The sequence below is a fragment of the Phocoena sinus genome, chromosome 15 (genome assembly GCF_008692025.1).
Source record: "Phocoena sinus isolate mPhoSin1 chromosome 15, mPhoSin1.pri, whole genome shotgun sequence".
Taxonomy (NCBI): Eukaryota; Metazoa; Chordata; class Mammalia; order Artiodactyla; family Phocoenidae; genus Phocoena; species Phocoena sinus.
In genome coordinates, this window is record NC_045777.1 from 46,623,129 (window position 1) to 46,646,009 (window position 22,881).

General features: G+C 44.7%; 1 protein-coding gene across 1 annotated transcript in view; it reads left to right on the forward strand.

Annotated features, from left to right (window-relative positions):
• Positions 1 to 22,881, forward strand: part of RALGAPA2 (Ral GTPase activating protein catalytic subunit alpha 2) — a 284,371-nt gene that overhangs the window by 170,563 nt on the left and 90,927 nt on the right. The window contains 5 exon segments of the mRNA XM_032604977.1: positions 3,533 to 4,304; positions 5,143 to 5,214; positions 9,740 to 9,863; positions 12,192 to 12,347; positions 17,891 to 18,049. Coding sequence (XP_032460868.1) covers positions 3,533 to 4,304; positions 5,143 to 5,214; positions 9,740 to 9,863; positions 12,192 to 12,347; positions 17,891 to 18,049 — 1,283 coding nt within the window.

Sequence of the window (22,881 nt, forward strand, 5' to 3'; positions counted from 1 at the left end):
AGTCAGGGAAATGGTCAAAGAACCAAAAGGAGTCATTTCTAGGAGGTCAAGGGAAGAAGGCAGACAAGGAGCTGAAGAAGGTCAGCAGGTTCACAGGCTTCCAGAAGCTCGGGGAGGGTGAGACCAGAAAAGCAGCTGTTTTATTTCCCAACCAAGTGTTTGGTGGTGGGTTTTGCTGAATACTTTGCACAGCGTGGTTGGTCTGCAGCCAGACAGCATAAGCAGGTGACCTGGGGCGTGACTGTTTGGAGCCCCAAGACAGTCCCCTGTGGGGCCTCCTGGGAAGGGAGGAAGGACACAGCGGCATTAGCCAGTGAGGGTTCAGGTCCAGGGCTGTGTTTGCAAGATTGCAGAGTCCAGGGTGTGCTTCTGGCTGGGAGTGGGGGACAGGAGTGGGGCGCCAGTCGGGAGCGAGGCCTCATTTTAGCTCCTTTTATAGACGAGCAGACCAAGGCAAAGGGATTTTCCCAAGGGTGTACAGGTCAGAAGTAACAGAGGTGGAATGTGGATTTAAGGTTTATCCACAGGGTCCCGGAACAGCGAATTCTTCACTCGGGGTTTTGCGTAATGGAGACAGAAGACTGATCGGGGCTGTGTTGCTGGCTGGCAGCACGAGACACCTCGTCACGTTGTGTCGCCCATTTGCTTCGTCATTTGTGGGTTTCCTTCTGGATTCCCTTGTTCTTTCCAGTTGCAATCTTTTCTTGACATTTTTTTCCCCACAGTTGTAAATTCAAAACTTTTTTTTTTCAGTAAAATGACCTTTGATCTATTTATTTTTGCTGTTTCCTACCTTGTAGTCCAAAAACAGGTCCACTGCTGATTATGACTCTTGACAGAAAAATGGCAGAAGATTAACAGGGTAATGAAAAAGGATAAACCTAAAATTGCACATTTAAATTTTTGTACCACTTTCTTTCAATGTCCAACACCCTTTGACTTGACCATTCATTCTCCAGAAAACCTCAGGACCTTATGCAAACTTGTCCTAACACAGCTCTGTGTTACTCAAAATGAGGTTTAAACTTCTATGGCAAAGGAGTTTTAAAATTCTCTAAAACTTTTGCTAAGTTAAAAAACAAAGCTTAAAAACGTACTAGCGCCCACAGCCTCTCTAACCAAATAAGTACATCCTTGTTAAGAATGAAGAGGAAACATAAAGATATAGGTATTTCAGGTTAAACCAAACGTGCCCATATTTGAGGGGTGTTTTCATTCAGTGTCATTAATTCATCATATATAACCACACTGTTTCTACTCAGATAATGTTTCTGATAAGCAATGTTATATTTTTATCTATTATTTTCAGATGATTCTTTCATAGACCATTTCCCACATTTGATGTAATTGCTACTTTCAAATAGAGTTACAAGCGGGAGAGACCCAACCACCTACAGCTGAGGCGGCTGCTGGCCCAGCTTGGGGAGGAACCATCAATGTCATGACACCTGCTCACTTTTCTCATCATTAATACCTAAGTGCTTAAGAAGAAGGGAAGGGAGGAGCTTTAAAAAAATGAAAGTTAAAGGACAACCTAACGTTACCATTTTTATATTTCATCTCTAAATTTAGAAAAATAAATATTTGGAATATATTTTTGCGTACTTTTTGGACGTCACAAGCTTGTTCTCTCATAGATGGAGTCTAGACTTCCTCTTTATTTTTCAGGGCAGCCCCGGGCAGTTGATGCAGCTGAAGTCAGCCAGGGAAGAGCAGTGCTTATTTCACAAATACTCCCTTCCTTACTTTTCAGTACCAGAGATATTTGGGGTTTTTATTGGGTGTGTCATGGTTTATGACTTGATTAACGTGACTCCAGGTTAATTTCCCATTGTAGAATTCAAGCACATTCATTAAAATACAAACTTGTATTTACTGCAAGTTGAAAGTACAACCTATGTAAGTAAAAGTAGACGAAAGTTGCTTTTCCAGTTGTTTTCTGCCATGGCCTTTATCCAGTTGGACCTTTCTTGTTAGTTTCGTAGCCTGTGCTACCGTGTCATCACCATGCGGTGTCTTACATTATGGACTTCCGAGCCCCCAGCTGGCTGCACCTTTGTCGTTGGAGCATTAACATTTCTGATGGAGCGTGTGTATTCATATGGGATGACAAGCATGAATAAAAAGCATCTGTAACTTTTGAAAAAGTTAATATGGACACAAAAGCAAAGGCATTCATAACTGTGATTTCAAGGGAATGAGTTGAGGTGTTTAAATTTCTCAGCTGTATGGAAATCATGTGCGCTTCAGAGGGTCGGGAAGAAGCATTTCATTTCAGAGACAGATGTAGATGACCTCCTCTGCTTCTAAAAAGTTACGATTTTTAAATGAAGTTTTATTTTGCATTGTTGAACACAGGTGATTTCCTGTTCCTCAAAAAGAAAAAATTAAGAAGAAATCCAAGAAAAGTGAGGACAGTCTGGTTCTCACTCATCACACAGAATTTCCTAGATTCTAGGATTTGATTGTTTCTAGGATTTTTACATCATAATATTGATTATGTATAAATAAGTCAGTTAGATTTCTGCTGTCTGAGAGGGAGGATGGTTAGCATGAGAAAGCATATTTATAGTTATTGATGTTTTAATTAATATTTGATTTTTCATGCTGTGAATTTAGAAATCAAGTATTTCCTAAACCTTTAAGCCCAAATTCGAAATCTTAGTTTGTTCAAATGTCTAGTGATTTTTTTTTTATTAAAAGGTTTTATTTTGACTTGTTCTTAGATTAATACACAGTTCCCTTGTAAATTTGGTGGATTAAGATTTCCCTAACTGTTCTCAGGCTTAAGTAATCGTTTCAGTCCCTACTTGTGGATGTCATCTGCTTCTCCCTCATATCGCAAACATTTCACACAGCCCCCTTTCACGTGATATTGTCAAAGTCCTTCTATACATCTGAAGTCTTAAAAATTTTATAAATTAGTTGCTCCTGGGCATTTAATCATCAACTACAAACTCAGTGAAAGCCTTCTAAGTAATTCCATGAATTATTAATATATCAGATTCTGTTAAATATTTAAAATGACCTCACAGCAAAACATAAATAGCCACAATAATCCTAAAGCAAATTGCTTCAAATATATTTCAGCAGTCCCAGGCTCAGTTCATCCCTTATGAATGTCTCCCGTCACCCACTGAGGGGAGTGAGGCCACCTCCCCAGCCCCCAGCCCTCTGCGCTGCCGTCCTATCCAACGGCAGATGTCCACCTCCTGGAGCTCCTAGAACTGTCACCCCTTCAGGATCGGGATCTGTCTCTGGTTTATGTCTGTATCTACACGTTTTTAAATATCCCTTTCCGAATGAGATCTTCACGTAAGTTGGTTCTTTCAGCCATCTATCTAACTTGTGCTTTTAAATTCAAGTAGAATGAATGTCAAAAAGAGAAAACGGGTGGAAAAAATCCCCAGACTAAAAAAAAAAAAAATCCACCATGCTAGGGACCGATTGCAATCCGGTGGTGGTCCTTTTTCACTTTCATTCTCCACTGTCTCTCGGTGTCCCCGTCCTGCTGTCGTCCTGCTGTCGGCAGAGAGGAGGCGAAGGAGCATGGAGCTGATCCCGCTGACTGCGCGCATGGTGATGGCACACCTGGTGAACCACCTGGGACACTTCCCCCTGCGCGGGGGCCCCGCCGTGCTGCACAGCTTGGTCAGTGAGCACCACGACAACACACATGCCGACGCTGCCGAGCTCTCCCCCGACGTGTTCAGGAGCCCGAACCTGCAGTTGTTTGTGTTCAACGATAGCACCCTCATCTCCTACCTGCAGACACCCGCAGCGGGTCCTCCCGGTGGGTCGCCAGAGGGCGCCCCCTCGGACGTGAGAGTGATCGTGAGGGACATCTCGGGGAAGTACTCCTGGGACGGGAAGGTGCTCTATGGACCTCTGGAAGGCTGCTTAGCCCCAACGGGCAGAAGTCCCTCGTTCCTGATCTCGGGCTGGCATCACCAAACACCTGGACCTCAGAGGGATCTTTCTCAGACTGAGGAGGGGGAGGACGTCCTCAACAAATTACTTGAAAACATTGGCCACACGAGTCCCGAATGCCTTTTACCGTCACAGCTCCATCTCAACGAGCCTTCCCCTCCCCCGTGTGGAATGAACCGTGCCCAAGAGAAGGAAATCACCGAGATCCTCCTGCGTCAGAGCGCCCAGGAAGATGAGTATGTCCAGAGGTGCGACTTGGACGTGGCCATGAAGGTTGCCAGCCAGGAGCCGCCATCACCGGTGGAGCCCCAGGGAGCCTTTTACTTCTGCAGGTTGCTGCTCGATGACTTGGGAATGAATTCTTGGGACAGAAGGTAACAATCCACTCTAGACCTTCAACTGTCTTCTTATTTTTGTGTGACAGTTCTTACCAGTTTCGGGTTTGGGAAGCAGAACAGAAGTGGAGATTTTTCTCTATTTCAGGATTTATAGCTTATTTTCTGCTGCTACATTAAAGCTAGAAATGAAATTAAGTGGGCTGTACTGATGCACAGATGGAATTCCCAACATCGCTTGTGTATTTTAAAGGGTATCGAGCATTTACTCTGTGTGTGTGTTTAAATTACTGCTCTGTCCATTGTTGCTTCTGCCTTCATTAAAGATGCCAGTGGACTGCAGAGGTGAATAAGCCACAGTCTCTCCTTAGCTCTGGTGAGGGAAGAAGACTTAATATTGAGTTGGCCAAAAAGTTTGTCCAGGTTTTTCTGTACCATAGTACCCGATACAACTCTGATGAAAGACAGTGTGACTCAGGACCTCTAGAAGAACCTCCAGGCCCTCCAGAAGTAGGGGGCAGTGGAGCAGACTCTGCGGAAGGGGTGGGTTTGAGCTGCAGAGATGGGGAAGAGTCTCATGGCAGAGCTGACAGTGGAAACAGAGATACAGGCACACACACAAGTCACACACTCATGGACCACAGCCACCCGTTGTCCCTGGACAGTAACCGGATGCAGTGGAGTCGTGATGCCTTCGAATATCTTAAGAATGAAGTTCATTCTATAGGCTTCGGCCGCAAATCTTTGGTGAGTGATGTAGTTGTGGATGGGTAGACAGATGGATGGATGAATAGGTAGGTTTGTTCATTGACTGATTGCAAAGGGCAAAATTGATGTGTGATCACACGACTTTTCTTCCATTCCTTTTCCTTTATAGGAAGAATTTCCATCTGTTGAAGAAAAATTCAAAATTATTGAGAGAGCTAAAAAATCTGGACTCCCGACAGTGGTATGTGAAAGTATATCAAACCACCTTATTCCTGTCTGTCTTTGTGGGGGTAGGGGATGCCAGATATGGCTGCAGAAGTGATACCCCTGCAGAGACCTGGCAGCTGGTGGCATTTGCACAGGCCATACCTTTGGTAGTTTTACTCTGAGCGGTAAACTTACATGTTTGCTACACAAGGAAGAGGTCCCCTAACCTCTGCCTTGATTGAGAACCTTTCAGCCAGTGGACACTGGTTCTCATTTCATCTCTGCAGCCCCTCTTGTCCCGCCGGCCCACATCCCAGAGCCGCCCATGTTCACGGACCTCGTGGTTTGGAGCCTGTGAGTCTGACTCCATGGGCTGGCGTGCAGTGGTCTCTGCTCTGCGGGGTAGGCAAAGTTAAGACCCCGGTGCTGTAATCAGGCGCTCTCTAGCCCTAAACCTCATTCTCCAAAGCGGGTCGGATCTCAGATCTACCTCTTTTCCGTACAATCTTAGAAGCAGTTCCAAAGATGAGCTCCAACCAGTGTTTGATCTGGGGAAATGTGTGCTTCCGAAAACATCTCAGTCCGGAGCTGGTGTTGTACTGGGTACATAATGGGTGCTTGGAAGAAATGAATACACTGCTGCCTTAATCTTGAGTTTTTAAAAACGCATTTAAAAAAAAATAGCTTTCTGTTCCTCTTGTATTCCCTTTAGGAGCATCGTTAGACATCTCATTAGAGAAGAAAACCTGAAGCCGTTATTCCTCACACTGTCCTTCCCCACATTCAGTTTCCTAATAGTTGTTGCGCTGCTTTTTCTCCAGAGGAAGAGACCGAGTTCTCTGTGGAAATTTGCGGGGGGTGGATTTTTGCTGAAGGGCTCAGGGATTCACTGCCCCTTCCCTCTTGTCCTCCAGCAGGAAACAAGCAGTCACTTGGGTTCCAAACTCAGCTTCTCAAACGTACGCTGAATTATTTCATGCTCCTTCGTATTAAGTGAAGACATTGGTATCTTGTGATTGTGGCCAATTTGTTGAGTGTTCATGCACTTTAGTTGCATGAGGTACAGTCAAAGTAGCTCCCTGGCAGGGCTGTTGCAGTATAATACGGCTTTGGAGAGCTGATTGGCAAGTCCTCTCCCCCCCCACCCCCGATTAACCTTCACCTAAAACCCCAACTCCTGGATTGAGTGTCTTCTCAACATCTAAAAAGGTGTCCACTTACTTTATGGTAAAGGGTGTTTTCAAGGTTCTTTTTAGAAAAAAAAACCCAGAAATAAGTTGAGGGCTCTTTAGCTCTGAGATCCCGCGTACCAGTAAGTTAGCAGGTAAGAACGTAACCTTGGCCCTCAACTTCCAGTCAAGATGTTTCTGTTTATTTCTGGCGTCAATTTATTTCCCTGCTGTCAAGGCAGAGTTTCTGCTTAGCATGTTCTTAGGAAAAGGAGAGACCACCTCACAGCTACGATTTGTATACTGTGAAGTTAGCAAAGCTGTAAATGGTGTGATGAACGTACATACAAGTTAAAGAAGGCTCCCCTTTTCAACATTAACACCTCTTGCCACCGCCTGGTAAAGTGCAAGTTACAGTCGTGTTTCTTTGTTTGGCTTTTTAATGTGACAGCACAAGGAAACTGAGCGATTCTGGTCTATTCTTAATAAGAAAGAAAACTGCGTTCTAATGAGGAAGAAGAAATGGTTGCTTTTCTGTACGCGTGCCCCTGAATTACCTGCTCCTTCGAGCACTGGCCCTGCAGCTCGTGGATATGAAGTGCTGTTGATGTTGCTAATTGTCATTGCAAAAGCCTGGCTCTAATAAGGCCAGACACAGCGTCTGCATCCTCCCAGGCTCTCTGCGGCGCTAACATTTTGGAGGCTGTGAAATTTGATGAGTGTTTACAGCTAAAGGTCACCTTTGCTCACACCTCCATTAGTCACACAGTCACCGGGCCGAGCTCTCTCTGCTCCACATTGAGTTGGTGAGGACCTGTAAGCAGCTACAACGTAAAAAGCTTGGACTTTAAGGACAACAAATCATTTCAGATAAACCTGAGATTGTTTTATGTATGTCAAGTGTATAGACTAGAGAAAAATTAAATGCTGAGGACTTTTAAATATATAGACAGAGCTGCAGAGAGGAATTGAGTGACTCTCCTTTTCTCTCCATTTGTTGAAAGAGACTGTCTTTTAGTTCGCAGGTTATGACCTCTCTTACCATCCAAGCCCCCACATGATTACAGCTCTTAGAATAAGCTAGTCAGAGTCCAGACTGCTGGCCAGCCCTGCCTGCAGTCTGGAAGGAAACGATGTCACAGTTTTGGGCTCCATGTGCCTGAGGACAAGCTTTCTGACAGGCTGAGAGCGCAAGGTCTCTGCTACAGCACCGCCCACTAGCATCCATCACCCCCTACATCTGTTCCCCTGAGAGCAGCACCCCACCAGCGTGTCCGTCAGGGCCTTCAGGACACCCACCTTCCCCACTGGCAGCAGGACAGTACACTTCAAAAGCCTTAAAAGTGGGCAGTGACCGAGGCTCCATGTCCATGAATTTATTTTAAGGACATACCAAAGATAATGTGAAAACGTCTTTCAAATGGAAGCAACCTAAATGTCCAATAGCAAGGACTGAGGATATGGAATATTAATATGATGGAATGTTACACAACCATTATTAGTAACTTTGTTATACAAGCACACGGTATAGAAATGTTCACACTCCAACATGGTTTAAATGGTGACTTTTTGGTTATGTATATTTTATACAATTAAAAAAAGTGTTCACAGATATTTTAAGTGAAAAAATTAGTGGCAGAACACAAGATAGTAGCTTCTCATTTTGTATGCAAAAATGCATTCTGAAGTAGTAACAATTGTGATTTCAACATAGAAGCAAAGAACATTAGTGGGTTTGTATTTTGGGGGTTTTTTTGTTTTGTTTTTTTTTTTTTGTGGTACGCGGGCCTCTCACTGCTGTGGCCTCTCCCGTTGCGGAGCACAGGCTCCGGACGTGCAGGCTCAGCGGCCGTGGCTCACGGGCCCAGCCGCTCCGCGGCATGTGGGATCTTCCCGGACCGGGTCACGAACCCGTGTCCCATGCATCGGCAGACGGACTCTCAACCACTGCGCCACCAGGGAAGCCCATTAGTGGTTTTTTTTAATTCTTCTTTTTCCTTTCTATGTTTTCTAATTTCTCCTCTAAGTATGGTAATTTCATATAAATTATGGAGGGACATGAATAAGCTATCTAGACAAATAAAAGGAGCGTACTCTCCTCCTTGATTTATTTTTATGACTTTCCAGTTGAGTTCCAATTCATTCTGCTAATTCAGTAGAAAAATAACATTCCTGCAGAAGGAGATATTGGAGAATATGTTAAAATACAGAGCCCAGACTCCACCACTATCGATGTCTAATCGGATTATAATGTTGAGGTATTGAACGATAAGGCAACAGAAACATTTCCATGTTGTTTAAGTGCTTGGTAGTTTTTCCTATGAGATTTTTTCAAAGTGTGTGGTAGAAATCAGGAGAAGAGTGGAACTGCTCTGGAAATGATAATCTAAAATTTTGGAACGTAGAGAACTGGAGTCAAGGTCTTGGGTGATGGAGCTGCGGAATGGTTCTTGATGAAAGCTCTGGTCCAATAAGAGCGGTGTCTTTGCCTCTGAACTGTCTCCAGATCACTTGGTGTAGGTCTAGTGACTTTGACACTTTACTCCAGGGTATAGTTTATAGAAATGGTTATTGACATGTTCAAATATATCATCGTATCTCTGGTTACTTCAACAGAGTTTTAACTGAGCAACTTCTGTGCACCAAGGACCATGCTAGATGCACAAAAGGTTAAGAAGCAGGGCTGCTTTCCTCAGAGTGGTGTCACATTTACCTGATTTAACAGCAAAGTGCCCCAAATCCATCATGGAGGAAGTGGACGAACAGTTTATATGTCCAAAGAAGTTTCCCTGGACAGCTGTCCACCCTGCGGGTGCCACCTCTCACAGAGAAAGTACCTAAGTGTGTTCTGCTTTGAAGAAGTAGTTTCCATTTCTCACAAAGTCTCGGCCAATTTTACAGTTCCGATCAGGGAGCTCCCCGGTTTCCTTATCTCAGAGTGTGGGAAGTGAATTATGTGTGGTCACAAGGATCTGTTCACAACTGATATCTATCTGAAATGCTTTCAGAGGTATGTTTTTACCGAAGTTGGAGAGAATTTGTCAAGCCATGTGCTCTTACATGCTGTTCGTACATCGTACCTGTGAGAGAGTGGTCTCAGGAGCCCAGGCTGCCCTGTCTCAGCTCCCGGTGTCCTGCTTGCTACAAGTGCTTTTCTGTCACTTTCTGTGCCTCCTTTCCACCGTGTCCATGAGGAGGTGATGATAAGACCTGTCTCATTAGGGCATCTGCAAGGATAGATGAGACGTGTGTTGAGCCTTCTTGGAACAGTGCCTGACCCCTTGTAAGTTCTCAGCAGGTGTAAGCTGTGTAGTAGAAGCATAGGTGGCAGCAGTAAAACAAAACTTTGTATGTAAGTATTCTAACTCCTTTAAATCTAAAAATTTACAGCCGTGAAACGCACAAAATCGCCGTGTTTTACGTTGCTGACGGCCAAGAAGACAAGTGCTCGATCCTTTCCAATGAAAGAGGAAGCCGAGCGTACGAAGACTTTGTTGCTGGACTGGGATGGGAGGTAATTCATTTCATTCAGGAGGCGTTTATCGATCAGCACTTTTTAAGGATGTATGTAAACTGGTCATTGATGGTCTAAATTTTTACGTATGTTTTTACATTCAAATATAGCATGGGTAGAGTTCTGGAGTTGAAGAATATATCGAATTTGACATCTTCTATCAGTTATTTTTGTACTTTATACACAAACTTTTGTTTCCCCTTAACTTTCTTCTTAATATGATTTCATTTGCTTTTCATCAGAACTGAATAGTCAGGTCGGCTCTCCCAGCCATAGACAGTGTGTAGTAAGAGAGGACAGTGGGCAGGGAAGCAATGGCTTTTGTCCCTACATGGAGGCTGGAAAAGAAATCAATGGTGAAAAATGAAGAAGAGTTGGATGAAGTTAAAAGTTGACTTGACGGTAGCCATGATGGTTTAGCTCTCAACCTGTTGCCCTAAGGTAGATCCCAGGATGGTTGGTATTTTAAAATTTTGTTTTCTCTTTACTAAGTCATACTCTGACCAAAAGACATCTATACATTTATACACATACACACACATATATCTGTCTCCAGAACATATTCCCAGAATCTAAAAGAATTCAGAGTAGTTAAAATGGAAATCAGCATATCTGAAATAATTTTCTTACTTTTTCTTACTTTTGTTTTGGTTTCTTGGTGATCTGTGTTGTGGGAAACTCTCTGGGTGCCTAAGCGAGACTTACCTCTGAGAGCTGAGTGTTAGTGAAGGGACCGATGTGGAGGTGGGGACAGGGTAAGGGTACTTCAAGGTCAAGACCATATACTTTCTGAAATGTCAAGTCGGTTTTAGTCTAAAAGAGTTGCTGAACTTTCAGTAAACTGTTCTTCTTACCAATAAGATGACTTCTTGTCATAGAATATACTTACTATTTAACCAACATTTTTTTTAATTAGTTAATTATTTTTATCTTTCGTTGCCTTGGGTCTTCGTTGCTGCGCGCGGGCTTTCTCTAGTTGCGGCGAGCGGGGGCTACTTTTCGTCGTAGTGTGCGGGCTTCTCATTGCAGTGGCTTCTCTTGTTGTGGAGCACGGACTCTAGTCGCATGGGCTTCAGTAGTTGTGGCACACGGGCTTAGTTGCTCCACAGCATGTGGGATCTTCCCGGACCAGGACTCGAACCCGTGTCCCCTGCATTGACAGGTAGATTCTTAACCACTGCGCCACCAGGGAAGTCCTAACCAACATTTTTAAACCGTACATTTCTTTTTTGTTTGTTTTTTGTTTTGGGGTGTTTTTTTTTTTGCGGTATGTGGGCCTCTCACTGTTGCGGCCTCTCCCGTTGAGGAGCACAGGCTCCGGACGCACAGGCTCAACGGCCGTGGCTCACGGGCCCAGCTGCTCCGCGGCATGTGGGATCTTTCTGGGCCGGGGCACGAACCCGTGTCCCCTGCATCGGCAGGCGGACTCTCAACCACTGCGCCACCAGGGAAGCCCAACCGTACATTTCTTAACTAGAGTTTTAAGAAAAGATTAGACCATTAATTCAGTGTATGTATTGATTGTCTTTAGCACAGAAGAAATTCTTCCATTTCTTTTTCTTTTTCCAATTGTGTTACCACAGGTGCTTTACTGAAAGAATAGTAGTTTATGAAAAGTAAAAAAAACAAAAAAAGAAAATACCAAAATGGAATCTAAGCACTGACTAAGTGAACATTCACACATAGCTTGAAAAAGAATTATAACTCAGAGACTTTTGGCAGTGGTATAAATTGGAACAACCCTTTTGAAAGGCAGTTTAGGAATGGCTGTTAAGTTTGGAAACTTTTGTACCCCTTGACCTGAAACACTGCTTTGAATGCTCCTTCTGGTTTGAGAAAGCAGAAAATCCCACAAATCCAGCAATAGGGGAGCTCCGTGTGTGTCTATACATATATACATATTTATGTATAGGAGGGGATAAAGTTGGAGAAATATGCACCAAACTTTTTTTTGTTTTCTTTTGTTTTGGGTTTTTTTTTTTTTTTGCAGTACGCGGGCCTGTCACTGTTGTGGCCTCTCCCGTTGCGGAGCACAGGCTCCGGACACGCAGGCCCAGTGGCCATGGCCCATGGGCCCAGCCGCTCCACGGCACGTGGGATCCTCCCAGACCGGGGCACAAACCCACGTCCCCTGCATCGGCAGGCGGACCCCCAACCACTGCACCACCAGGGAAGCCCAATGTCATCTAACTTTGTGTTACGTTTGCTTATAGTCAGAAAACTATAAAAATGAACATACTTAGATTTTTTAAAAACTCTGCATTCCTGCTAAGTGAATAAGAACGGCTCCCGTTTGACCTCCACTTCTTTCCCTCGTGCCTGTGTCAGGTGGACCTCTCAACCCACTGCGGGTTCATGGGCGGACTTCAACGCAACGGCAGCACGGGCCAGACTGCCCCCTACTATGCTACCTCGACCGTGGAAGTGATTTTCCACGTTTCAACTCGGATGCCATCAGACTCAGATGATTCGCTCACCAAAAAGGTAAAGGGCCTCCTTGGGGACCATGCTTGGGGGCCCCGGTTTGTAGGTGAGGCACACCTGGGACAGAGTGAAGGCCATGGCCTGATGTACATGGAGACTGGTTTCCTTTGGATGTGACCTTGGGGTCGCTCTCCTCAAGCTACACTTGTCATGAGTCTGAAATATCCAGCTTGGCACAAACTAGGTAAAGAAATGCATGAAAAGCAATCAGTCGTTTAAGTCTTAAATCCTGAGATTAAGATTTAGGAAAAGGAAAGGTCTTAAATGTTGTTAACTTTGGATCTTCCCTCACATGACTATTAACTGAGAGAAAATGATGCTGTCAACCTCTCGGGTTGGCCAAGGTCATCTGACGTAAGGACCCTGTACTGATGGGGTCAGAGAAAGCAGGCGCCCCCCAACCAGAGCTGCTGGGGGGCAGCTTAGCAAACGACTGTCAAAATGGCAAGCGCAGGTGCGCTGCTGCCTGGCTGCCCTCCTCTCGGGCTCCCACCTCTTGTTCTCCAGAGTTCAAAGGAAACCTCCTCCACCTCTGAGAAAGCTCTGCAGGGTTCCCCCTATGCTTTCTAACCTGCAGGATGTCCACCTCAGGTAACTTGCAGGAAGTGAGGGACATCCTAAGAGAAGAGGACTTTTTACTCTGGGGAGAAAGCCTAGGAATCTGACCCACGTCTCTGTTTGCAGATGAGAACATCTGGGCCTCGCCTGCTGGTGGGGGGCAGAGCCCGGAATCCCTGCCTCACACCCACTCTCTTCTTGCAACGATGCCAGGAACCTAGGGCAGTAACTGGTGGGTGGAAAGCAGACCATTCCCATGCCTGATGGGCGGTGGCAGGGGGGCGGGGGGGCGGGGGGGCGGGGGCGTCTAGCATGGTGGCTGTAGCCAGGGTTCAAGCGTGTCTCAAGGTACCTCACCAGCCTGTGCCTCAGTTTTCCGATCTATTAAATGAGATTAAAAACACAGCCCACGTCCCAGGGTTGCTGGGCAGTAGGTGAACAATGCCTGTGAAATGGCTGAGCGTGGTGCTGGTAGCATCCCTTCCCGTCAGCCCCCGTTGTTGCTGACCAGTCTGATGGACTCTTTCCTCCTGGCCTGTTAGGCAGGTGATTGATACTGGCCAGAGAGCCTCACTGCACCTGCCTCATTTCTCTCCTCCGTGGTTTTGCTCTTTCATCACTGCAGCCACGGACGTCTGGACCATGTACACAGTGGGCAGCGGAGCTAGTGGGATCTGAGAAGTTGGGTCACAGCATGAGCAGATCCCTGTCACAGCGACCAAGGGTATCGGATGGACAGAGCATGACAGGCTTTCACTCGGTGGCCACGTGCTGGCTCCCGAGGGCCTGGGGAGCTGCCTCCACATCTTAGGTTTTGGTGGCGGCGGTGTTCTTAGCGAAGGGGACTCTGCTCACAGGGATGCCACCTCAGATTACCAAGACCCTAGGCAAGACTCACACCTCCTTTTTATTGGCTGTACCTTGTAAATCACTGCTACTCTGCAAATGTGTCACCATATTCTCTGATTTTCATATGACTGAAAACTATTAACTTTTTACTATTTGTTAAAAGACAGCTTCATATTTTAAAAATTATTTCCTGAGTAGGATTGTCTTTTTTTTTTTTTTTTTTTTTTTTGAGAAAAGACAGTGTTTTCTTGATAAAACACCATGTTATGAATACTTTTTCAGGGCTTGGCCAGGTTGTAAGGTTCCCTACTGTCATAATCAAAATGCAGCTGATATCTTTTGCAGCTCCAAGATTTAGCATCTAGTGACAAATTCTCTCTGTCAGGACGTGTCACAGCCCAACTAAAAATCAGTCACAGGAAAAGCAGCCCCACAGTTCCTTGACTTATTCTGACTAAATTGCCCCTAACAGCTTAAAAATGAGCTGCAAAATTCTAAAGTGATGCATGCTCTCCCCTGCCCCCATCATGGGGGCACTTTTTCAACCCTGCAATCTGGTTGTAACCCCATACTGAACTTTTGATCCTTCACTGCAGAAATTTGTTAGCTCCAGCTAGATTAGATTTTTCACAGCTAATCTAACTGCTGTAGGGGTTTGCAGAGTGGGGACAGAGCTGTGCTATTGGATTTGTCCAATTCATTTGACTCCAGGACTATAATTGCACTTATGTCTTACAAGGCTTTTATAGCCCCAGGCTGCCCGGCCACATAAAAAACAAATTGGCAGTGATACAGTGTGAGTGGATGGGATGAAAGGCCCACATTATCAGACTGCGGGCAGCACTGTTCTGGCAGGAAGTTTCTTGGTTAATTTACAAATAAAACTTAGATTTTAGGATGGGCACACTGTCAGCTGAACAATGGGGATGTCAGGCCTGCCTGTTACTTAGTTCAAAGTAGCAGCCGGGCCCACTGAGGAGCAGGAATTCTTCAATCACACAGACGACTCCTTCTGGAGCCAGCTGGCGCCGTAATGCAATTAGTCGGGAAAGGAGGTCAGCCCATTAGGTGTGTCCCAGGGCCAGTGTCACAGTGCGCGCCGCCTGGCAGCGATGGGCAGAAAGGCCCGGGCAGAGGGACTGCAAAACTCTGTCAGGATGAGAAGTGGCAGCACACGAGCTGATCTCTTAAGGCTTAAGCCCTGGGCGCTCGTTCCGAGCCTCTTGTGCGTTTGAAGTAGTAGCTGGCGTGAAGGACGGCTGCGTCCAGATGACACACGACTCTGGTCAACGTGACTTGTGTGCACGGGTTTCTCACTTGAGGGCCTGTCGTCAGAATTCTCCAAAACTCACAAAACAACGTCTCCGTGATGAAACCCCCTTTAAATCGAGTGACACTTGGAAGCTTCCAGAGTATTTCCGTGTGTTCTGACGTGGTTGACAATTTGGCCGGGTTGATCTTACTTGTTTTACCTGCCTGTGTTCTTGTCGTGGGCAGAAGAGGGTGTGTCCTTGCTCTTTGCTCAACGACCGACCGGTCCGTGGCCTCAGCTCTTAGTTCTGTGCGTTGCCTAATTAAACTGACTCGTGCGGAGGTCTGAGGCACGTGACCCTGAAAGCAGCTTTCAGATGATGAATCTCGTGTTATCACCACCTGCAGAATCGCCACACTGGGAGGGTGGGCCCATTCCTGTGATAACGTCCTCCCTTGCCCCCCGTCCTGAGGATATAGTTGCAAACAGAATTGGGAGAGACTTCATTGGGTTATGTAATCGAGTTACCTAATTTAGAAAAGGGAGGGTAACTGCAACATTTCAATAGTCACCGTATTACCTCAGAGCTAATGCCTTGCAACTTACACGTCTGGCCGGGGAGCTGTCCCAGGTTCTGGGGTGCTGGCCTGTGGCGGGACAGCCACACAGGAAGGCTGTTCCGTAGGTGTGTTGGTCCCATTCAGAAGTTCATGCCAGCCCTGCATCAAGGGGCACAAAACTACCCAGGAGGTTGGCTCTCTCTGCGGGGCGAGGAGGGTGGGTTTGCACCCTGGGGCGGCCCCGGCTCTCACAGTCCCCTTCTGCTGCTCTAAATTCCTCCCAAAGTTTCCATCTGAAACTACTCCTATTTCCCTCAAAAACATGCCTTTATTGTGCTGCTGGTAAGCTGCTACCACGTGTTTGACTCCAAAAGGATTGAATTTCAGGAGTGCGTTGTGAACTCCTTGCATGCTTTATTGAAAAGGAAAAAGAAATAAAAATGGAAATAGAGAAAGAGAGAGATAGATGCCTAGTGTTACTGTGAAAATCTGGGGTCTTCTTTTTTAACTATTTATGTAACGGGTTGGTACACCTTTTGCCTGCGACCCTTTTAGTGTTTATATGTAAGAGAGGAGGAGAAGGAACAAGACATGTACTGGGTGATTTTGCATTTAGAAAGCTGCAGACGCCGTTGAAGTTTTCTGCACTGTCGTGCCTCATGCTCAACGCCCGCAGTGGCATGTGTCGCAGAGCCCAGGTTCAGACTCAGCTGAATAGAGCGCCTCACCTAGGAGCCACCTGAGCTCGTACCTCACCGTAGGTGCAGAGGTACAGTGGTCCCCAGAGGTGTGACAGAGGGAGGGAGAAGCAGGCATTGCAGCAAACCAGCCTCCTTTGTGACCTTGTAAACAGAAAGGAGGCCTATTGGGGTGATCTCAGGTTTTCCCTTTGTGGTCAGAGAGTCTATAAAGAAATTGTATTTATATTAAGGTGTTTTAAATACATAGTACTTCAGAGCATCCTTTTTTATACTTTAAGACAAAACCAAAGCATCAGCTTTGACATAACATCTCTGCTGTACTAAAGTGCCTCCGAATTTAGTCACTTTTAGGATTCACCTGTTAAATAAGCTAGGAAGCCGGACACACTTTGTCATGGTGGTAGATGGCCTCCTTCTGCAGTGTGTGCAGGGCCGGGACCTCACTTCCTTAGGAGGCGTCCAAGGGCCTTCACCAGTCAGCCTCTGTGGGTTTAGGACTTCAATTTCAGCCAGCATTTTAACCTTTACAATCGAGTTTGCTTGAGTCACACTGCCAGGCCTGCCCAGATGACCTCACCTGCACTTTCTCCAGCCTGGGACGCGCAGTCACTGTGCCGGAGCTTTGTCGAGGGTGTTCTTGCATTGGACCCAGCTGGGCCCTGAGGGATGCTCACAGGTTCCCTTCCTTGGAGGCATGGGAAGCCCTTCTCGAGAGGCCAGGAGTCTCAGACTTGTTTTTGGACCACATGACCTCTTGTGTATAAAGTGACACACGAGAGGGCTGGGGGAGTTGAGCTGTGACAGCGCAGTTGCCCTGGCTACAGCTTAGATGGCCATGGGCAGTGGAGGCCAGGTGGGTCAGAAGCCCCAGCCAGCTTCCAGGCTGCCCGGCCTCCTACACCGTGGCAGGGGTGTGCCCCGCCTTCCTGAGCCCCCTCCCCTCCTTATCAGACAACATAAAGATAACGTGGCCTACCTCAGAGAGTTCGTGGAAAGACTGAACAAAATGTGTGTGTGAACAGACTTTCTCTACAGTAAGGCACTCTTCAAATGCTAGGTACTAGTGCTTGGTATTAGTCTCTTATGAAATGTAAGTAACACATTAGTCTCTTAACAAAGGTAGTGTTATACATACTTAATGGTTTGTCATAAATCTAGTTTTTGTGCCTTTGGTAAGGACTGTATTATAATGGCTTCTGTTCTCTTACACTCATCTCCTGTTTTCCTTACTAACCATTGAATTCAGAGCCTAATGAAGCTCTACAGTAATACGGAATAAAAGTCTCGCACCGTCCACTGTGTAGAAACATGCTCAGCCACATACTGCGTAAGGCTTTGCTACAGGAGTAAAATTAAATTTTTAACAAATCCTGGAAAAGGTCTTGTACCTGCGATGCTTACATGCCTCTCTCTCGGTTCCAATGTGTTTCATAGCAGGGCGAGCTGTGTTTTTTTCGTGTACCTGCGCTTTTTTAAAATCCCCACAGAAGGCATCGGTGTTGTAGCCTTTTTTGGTGGTGAATTATTTTTGCCTCTGCGTATAATAATTCAATTTGTAAGCCACGACCCCTCCTAAAGTGCTGTTATCGCTCTGATTAATAAGGAGCCAATTTGCCGTTGCAGCTCCGTCACTTGGGGAATGACGAGGTCCACATCATCTGGTCTGAACACTCCCGGGACTACCGCAGGGGGATCATCCCCACCGCCTTCGGAGACGTTTCAATCATCATCTACCCCATGAAGAATCACATGTTCTTTATCGCGATAACGAAGAAACCCGAGGTACGTTTTCACTGCGTTATTCTTCTGGCTCGTACAGGCGTTTGCCATATGATTCACTGTTACTGAAAAACAGTGATACCAGTATGCTAACGGGGCCACTTTACATGTATGTGAATTACACATGCTAAATAGGAATTAAATATGAATTGGGATTTTCAAAGAATCTTTCATCAGGAGCACAGAATTCTGTACTTTATTACTGAGACTCTGAAAATTATAATGTAAAGACACATATCATTTTTTAAATGTTTTTAATTTTTAAGATTTTATAATTTAAAGAAATTGTCATTTAGAACTTGGGGCATGTTGATTAATAACAATAAGAGTTGAATGAGCCCCTTGTCACACCTAACATTTTGTGGGTAGCTGTGGGTACGGGATCCACAGCTACCCACAGCTCTGCCGCTGCTAACGGGGGTCAGTCCTGAAGGATCGTGGAAAAGTCCTAAAGAGCTGGGCCTCCATGGCTCGGCCCATGTCGGGGCTTCTAACAATGGACGTGCCTTGCCACCCGTCAGTTCAGCCGGGTCCATTGGCATCGATCATGGGAACAGCCGCAACCATCCAGGGCCTGAGTGCCGGGACCTGGATTGGCTTCCGTTTCTGTCTTTGCCCTGCCTTTAGTGGTGGTTTAACAGTGCTTGATAACAGTGACTTGATTTTATTTGCAACTACTAATACAAGGTGAGTTTTTTGGGGGTTTTTTTTTAGTTTTTTAATTAGACATTTAGTGTATTAAGTCTCTCATTCTCTAGAAAATGACTTCGTGTGTTTCAGCTTGATATTAAATACAACCTTCATTTCCATTCCAAATTGTCCTCCTGCAGGAGCTAAAAGTTACTGTTCTAAATACTCGCTATTTTTAAGCTTTAAAAATAGTAGGTAAAGATTTCCTGGGATTTATAACCTAATCTAAAGTGTTCAAGTTGTGAGGATTAAACGAGCTAAGAAATGGAAGGTGCTTCAAACAGTGCCTGGTCCAGAGGAAAAGCTACTTAAGTGTTAATGATAATAATAATAATTTTATTATTATTATTGCTATTATTTTTTTTGTTATTGTTACTACCATGAAAATAGAATAAATAATGACAGTGCTAGTCAACTCCTGAACTCAGAAAAGCCCCTACTCTGGCTGGTGAGAAGCCTGACAGAAAGGGAACCCTCTTTTCTATTCAGGGAGCAAAGATGCCAAAGTTCTTCGTGTTAAATATTTGCGTTATCTTTGGTTCAAGTCTCTGTGCGTGCGAAGTGTTCACGTTTGTATAAGAAAATGGCTCTTAGTGCTAATAACATTTGCGTGTGTCCATGAAGGACATTAATTTAAAAAATTAAACTGAAAATTTTAATATTAGACAACCAATAAATTCAGTATCCTGTAGCTTTCAAAACTGGAGAATGTGTTTCTTTAATATTTAGTATGGATTAACTGGCTTTATTAGTTCATTTTCAACACGGCCCTCTAAAATGTCATTTAATGTCCTAAAAATGTCACTTTTATTTTTATAGTAAATTAAGAACATAAAAGGCATTTGAGTTCACTTCATAGTGTCAGAGTGATTTTTGAAAAGGTATTATAATGCATGAAAACAAGTTTCTTTAAAAAATGTGTACGTTTTATAAATTTGGCTGTAAATTCTGACAAGATGAATCGAGCAAATCGTTTTCTTAATATTTCAATTCAAAAAGCCTAAAGGGAAGAAGAGAATAATGGCCAACTGGAAATTTAGTGTTATCCCCACATTTAAAGGACAAACCATTACAATGTAATAAAATTAATCCAGACATTTCCAGGGCAAGTGTGGCTGACCTTTTGTTCACCAACCACTGACCCCAGGGTGAATGCGAGAGGCTTGTGGAGGGAAAGTCTGTTTGTTTGGCTTCGGTCCCTGGTATTTAAATTGCATTCCCTAATCAAATGAAAAGGCTGTCCTCTCTATCAGGTTACAGAATCCATGGCAACATTTGGCCTTTTATATCCATAATGTTAGCCTTTTTGTTCGCATCTAAGTAGAGACACCTGGAGCAATGTTAACATTAACTGATTTAGCATTAATAGCTTCATTATATAAGAATTTCTGATCAGATAGCTGTTACTTTTGTTATATTGCTTCAGCTTGTATTGTTGTCATTTTTTATCTCCCTGCTTGGCAACCAGGCAATGATTTGCAAATTTTTTTTGTCTTGATTAATTAAGCAATATAATTATCAGTAACCACGATGCAGCCTTTGCTCAACAAAGCTTCAGAGAGAAAACAATGGTAAGTCTGTTAGTATGAATGCATTCCACGCGTCCCAGATGCATGAGGATATTATGAACAATGAGGGGAAAGGCCGCCTGGGAGCGGGGACAAAGGGTGCCACGCAGACTCGACACACTGCGCATACCGCCAGGGACGCGCCGCGGGCTCCCGGGGACACAGACGCCTCGTTAGATTACAGCTAGTCAGCAGAGATTAATTCTCAGCCATTTGGTGCAATAATTTACCCATTCCCCAGTATTTTAACCAGAGCGCCTTACCACGGAAGGGAAGGCTTTGTACTTGAAAGGTTTATTTAACCTTGCCTACTTTTAGGGATCGCCACCAAAATCAGTATTTTTGCTTAGAAATTGTCATGACGCAGCTGTTTGAAGTTGAGGAAGCTCCTTCTCGGGAGGGCAGGCTGTGCACAAGTTTCCAAAATGATAGGTAGCATCAGAGCTGTCTGTGGAGGACCTGTATCTTTTATCTGAACGTGGTGTGACTTCGTGGTCTGAGTACACTTTACCAGCCTCTGGGTAGCCATACTTCTCTAAGAATAATTTTAATCCTTCTTTAGGAGGGAAAAAAAAAAAAAACAAACCTCATCAGTACACAAAAGTCCTGCTCACTGGATAGAGTCATGCATATTCAAATTGTACTTTCATTCACTGGGCCTCATTAATAGCCTGTGTAATAATGTGAGGCTGTTTGTAATACAAGCTCACAGACAGCACTGCTTCCAAGGCCTTTGAAATTTAACATATTTCGCTTTTTCATCCATACACCTCCCTTAAATATACAAATTATGTGCCTGGCAGAATCCGCCTCCTCTTCATAATACAGCCTTTGCAAAACGGTATGTCGAAGGACCACGGCTGTGTTCGTGTCAGGCAGGCATCTGAGAGGGTCTGCTCCCTTCTTGAGCTTTGCATTGAACTTTTTAAAAGATACATTTAAAAAAAATCAGTGTGCTGAGCAATGTAATACCATTGTTAGGTTACTTTCAAGATAAGTCTGTCTCCATAAGTGTGGATACCGTAGCCTTTGGTCACGGAAAAGAAATGTGCTGTTGTCAGACTTGTGGTTTTTCCTACTTGTATTACTAAGTCAGTAGTCAGAGAAGACGTACACGTGGGGCAGAACGTGAGTGATATGCAGGGTTTGTTAAAGCGCCCAGTTTGTCCTGCAGAAAAGTGATTCATAAAGCCTCCAAACTGCAGGAGGTACCCGTGTTACTTTCCTTCTTCCAGTAATTGGAAACACTATGGGTACTCAGCACATTGGCTTGTATGAATTCGTGAAGGTACGTTTTAGCATTTTTCTCATGTTTCTCTCCAGGCACATGAGTGACTGGCTGGTGACTATCTGACCAAAGGGTAGATGAGCAGAAGAAGCCTTGACCAGGAGCAGTTAAGACAAGAGGAAGCTGTGGGAAAGCATCCTCTTTGTCACCCAAACCAGTGTCCATTTTGTAAATGAAAAACATGTTAACATCCTCTAGACTCTCCTTACTTGGCCTTGGTAGTTATGGGCCTGGGAGGAAAACAGGTGATGATTCAGTCCTTTCTAAGAAGCACAGGCAGGAGAGAGTAATAGGATAGGAGCTGGGGACCCCAAAGTTCCAGTTCCTGTGCTGCCACAGTGGGGGGTGTCTTGGGCAAGTCTCTTAATGTCTTTGGACCTTAACTTCCTCAGGTGTAACATTCAGGTTGGGGACCAGGGTGTCTACAGTCCTTCTGGGGATTCTAAGCACCCTTTAAAGAGGATGGGCCCTCCTTGGGTCCTCGTGATCCTAGATGCCCATCCTTTCCCCAAGTTGCCCTGAAGCTGCCGTTGAGGTAGTTTCTGGCTCCCTTGCAGGCTCAGCAGCTGTTGTGTGTGTGTGTGTGTGCGTGTGTGTGTGTGTGTGTGTGTGTGTGTGTCTCCAGAATGACACCTAGCCCAGGACCTTTCCCTGGAGTAAGTGCTCAAAATGCTAGTTAGGGCTGATGCACCAGAAGCCACAAGAGCATCTGCACATGTGAGGCCAAGAGGAGCCAGTGTTGGCACCTGTGTTTGGAAGGAAATCTTTTCCTAACGTGGCTTTATTATAAAGGGAATGTGTTTGACTGCAACATGGTTATATAAATTTCCTCTTATTTCAAATGTTCAGTTTTCTTATTTATCTCAACCCCAACCAAATAACCTTTTTGAGATTAAGTCATACATTTTAAAATACTTTGGGACATTCTCAGGGAAAGTAAGTTGTTAGTTTTTGAATATGTAAAGAATCATCTATTTTGAAAAGATAACTGAGAATACTGAATGACCAGAATTCACTAAATATGTTATTAAGTGGATTACTGCAATATGTTCTGTTTTGGTAATTTATTATTATCGTTATTGGGAGTTTTTAAAGTAGAGGAATGACACTGGGAACTTTGTGAAAAGGCAGCTGTCATTTGCAGATGTTATATCAAAATCAAATTTCTTCTCTAATTCATGGCCACTCCTAATCTGAGGAATTCCCTGGGTACAAGAGATCTATATTATTCCTTTTGTCCAGTTTTGAAAGACTATCTGAGTCACCCACAAACAGTTGCCAAAGAATAA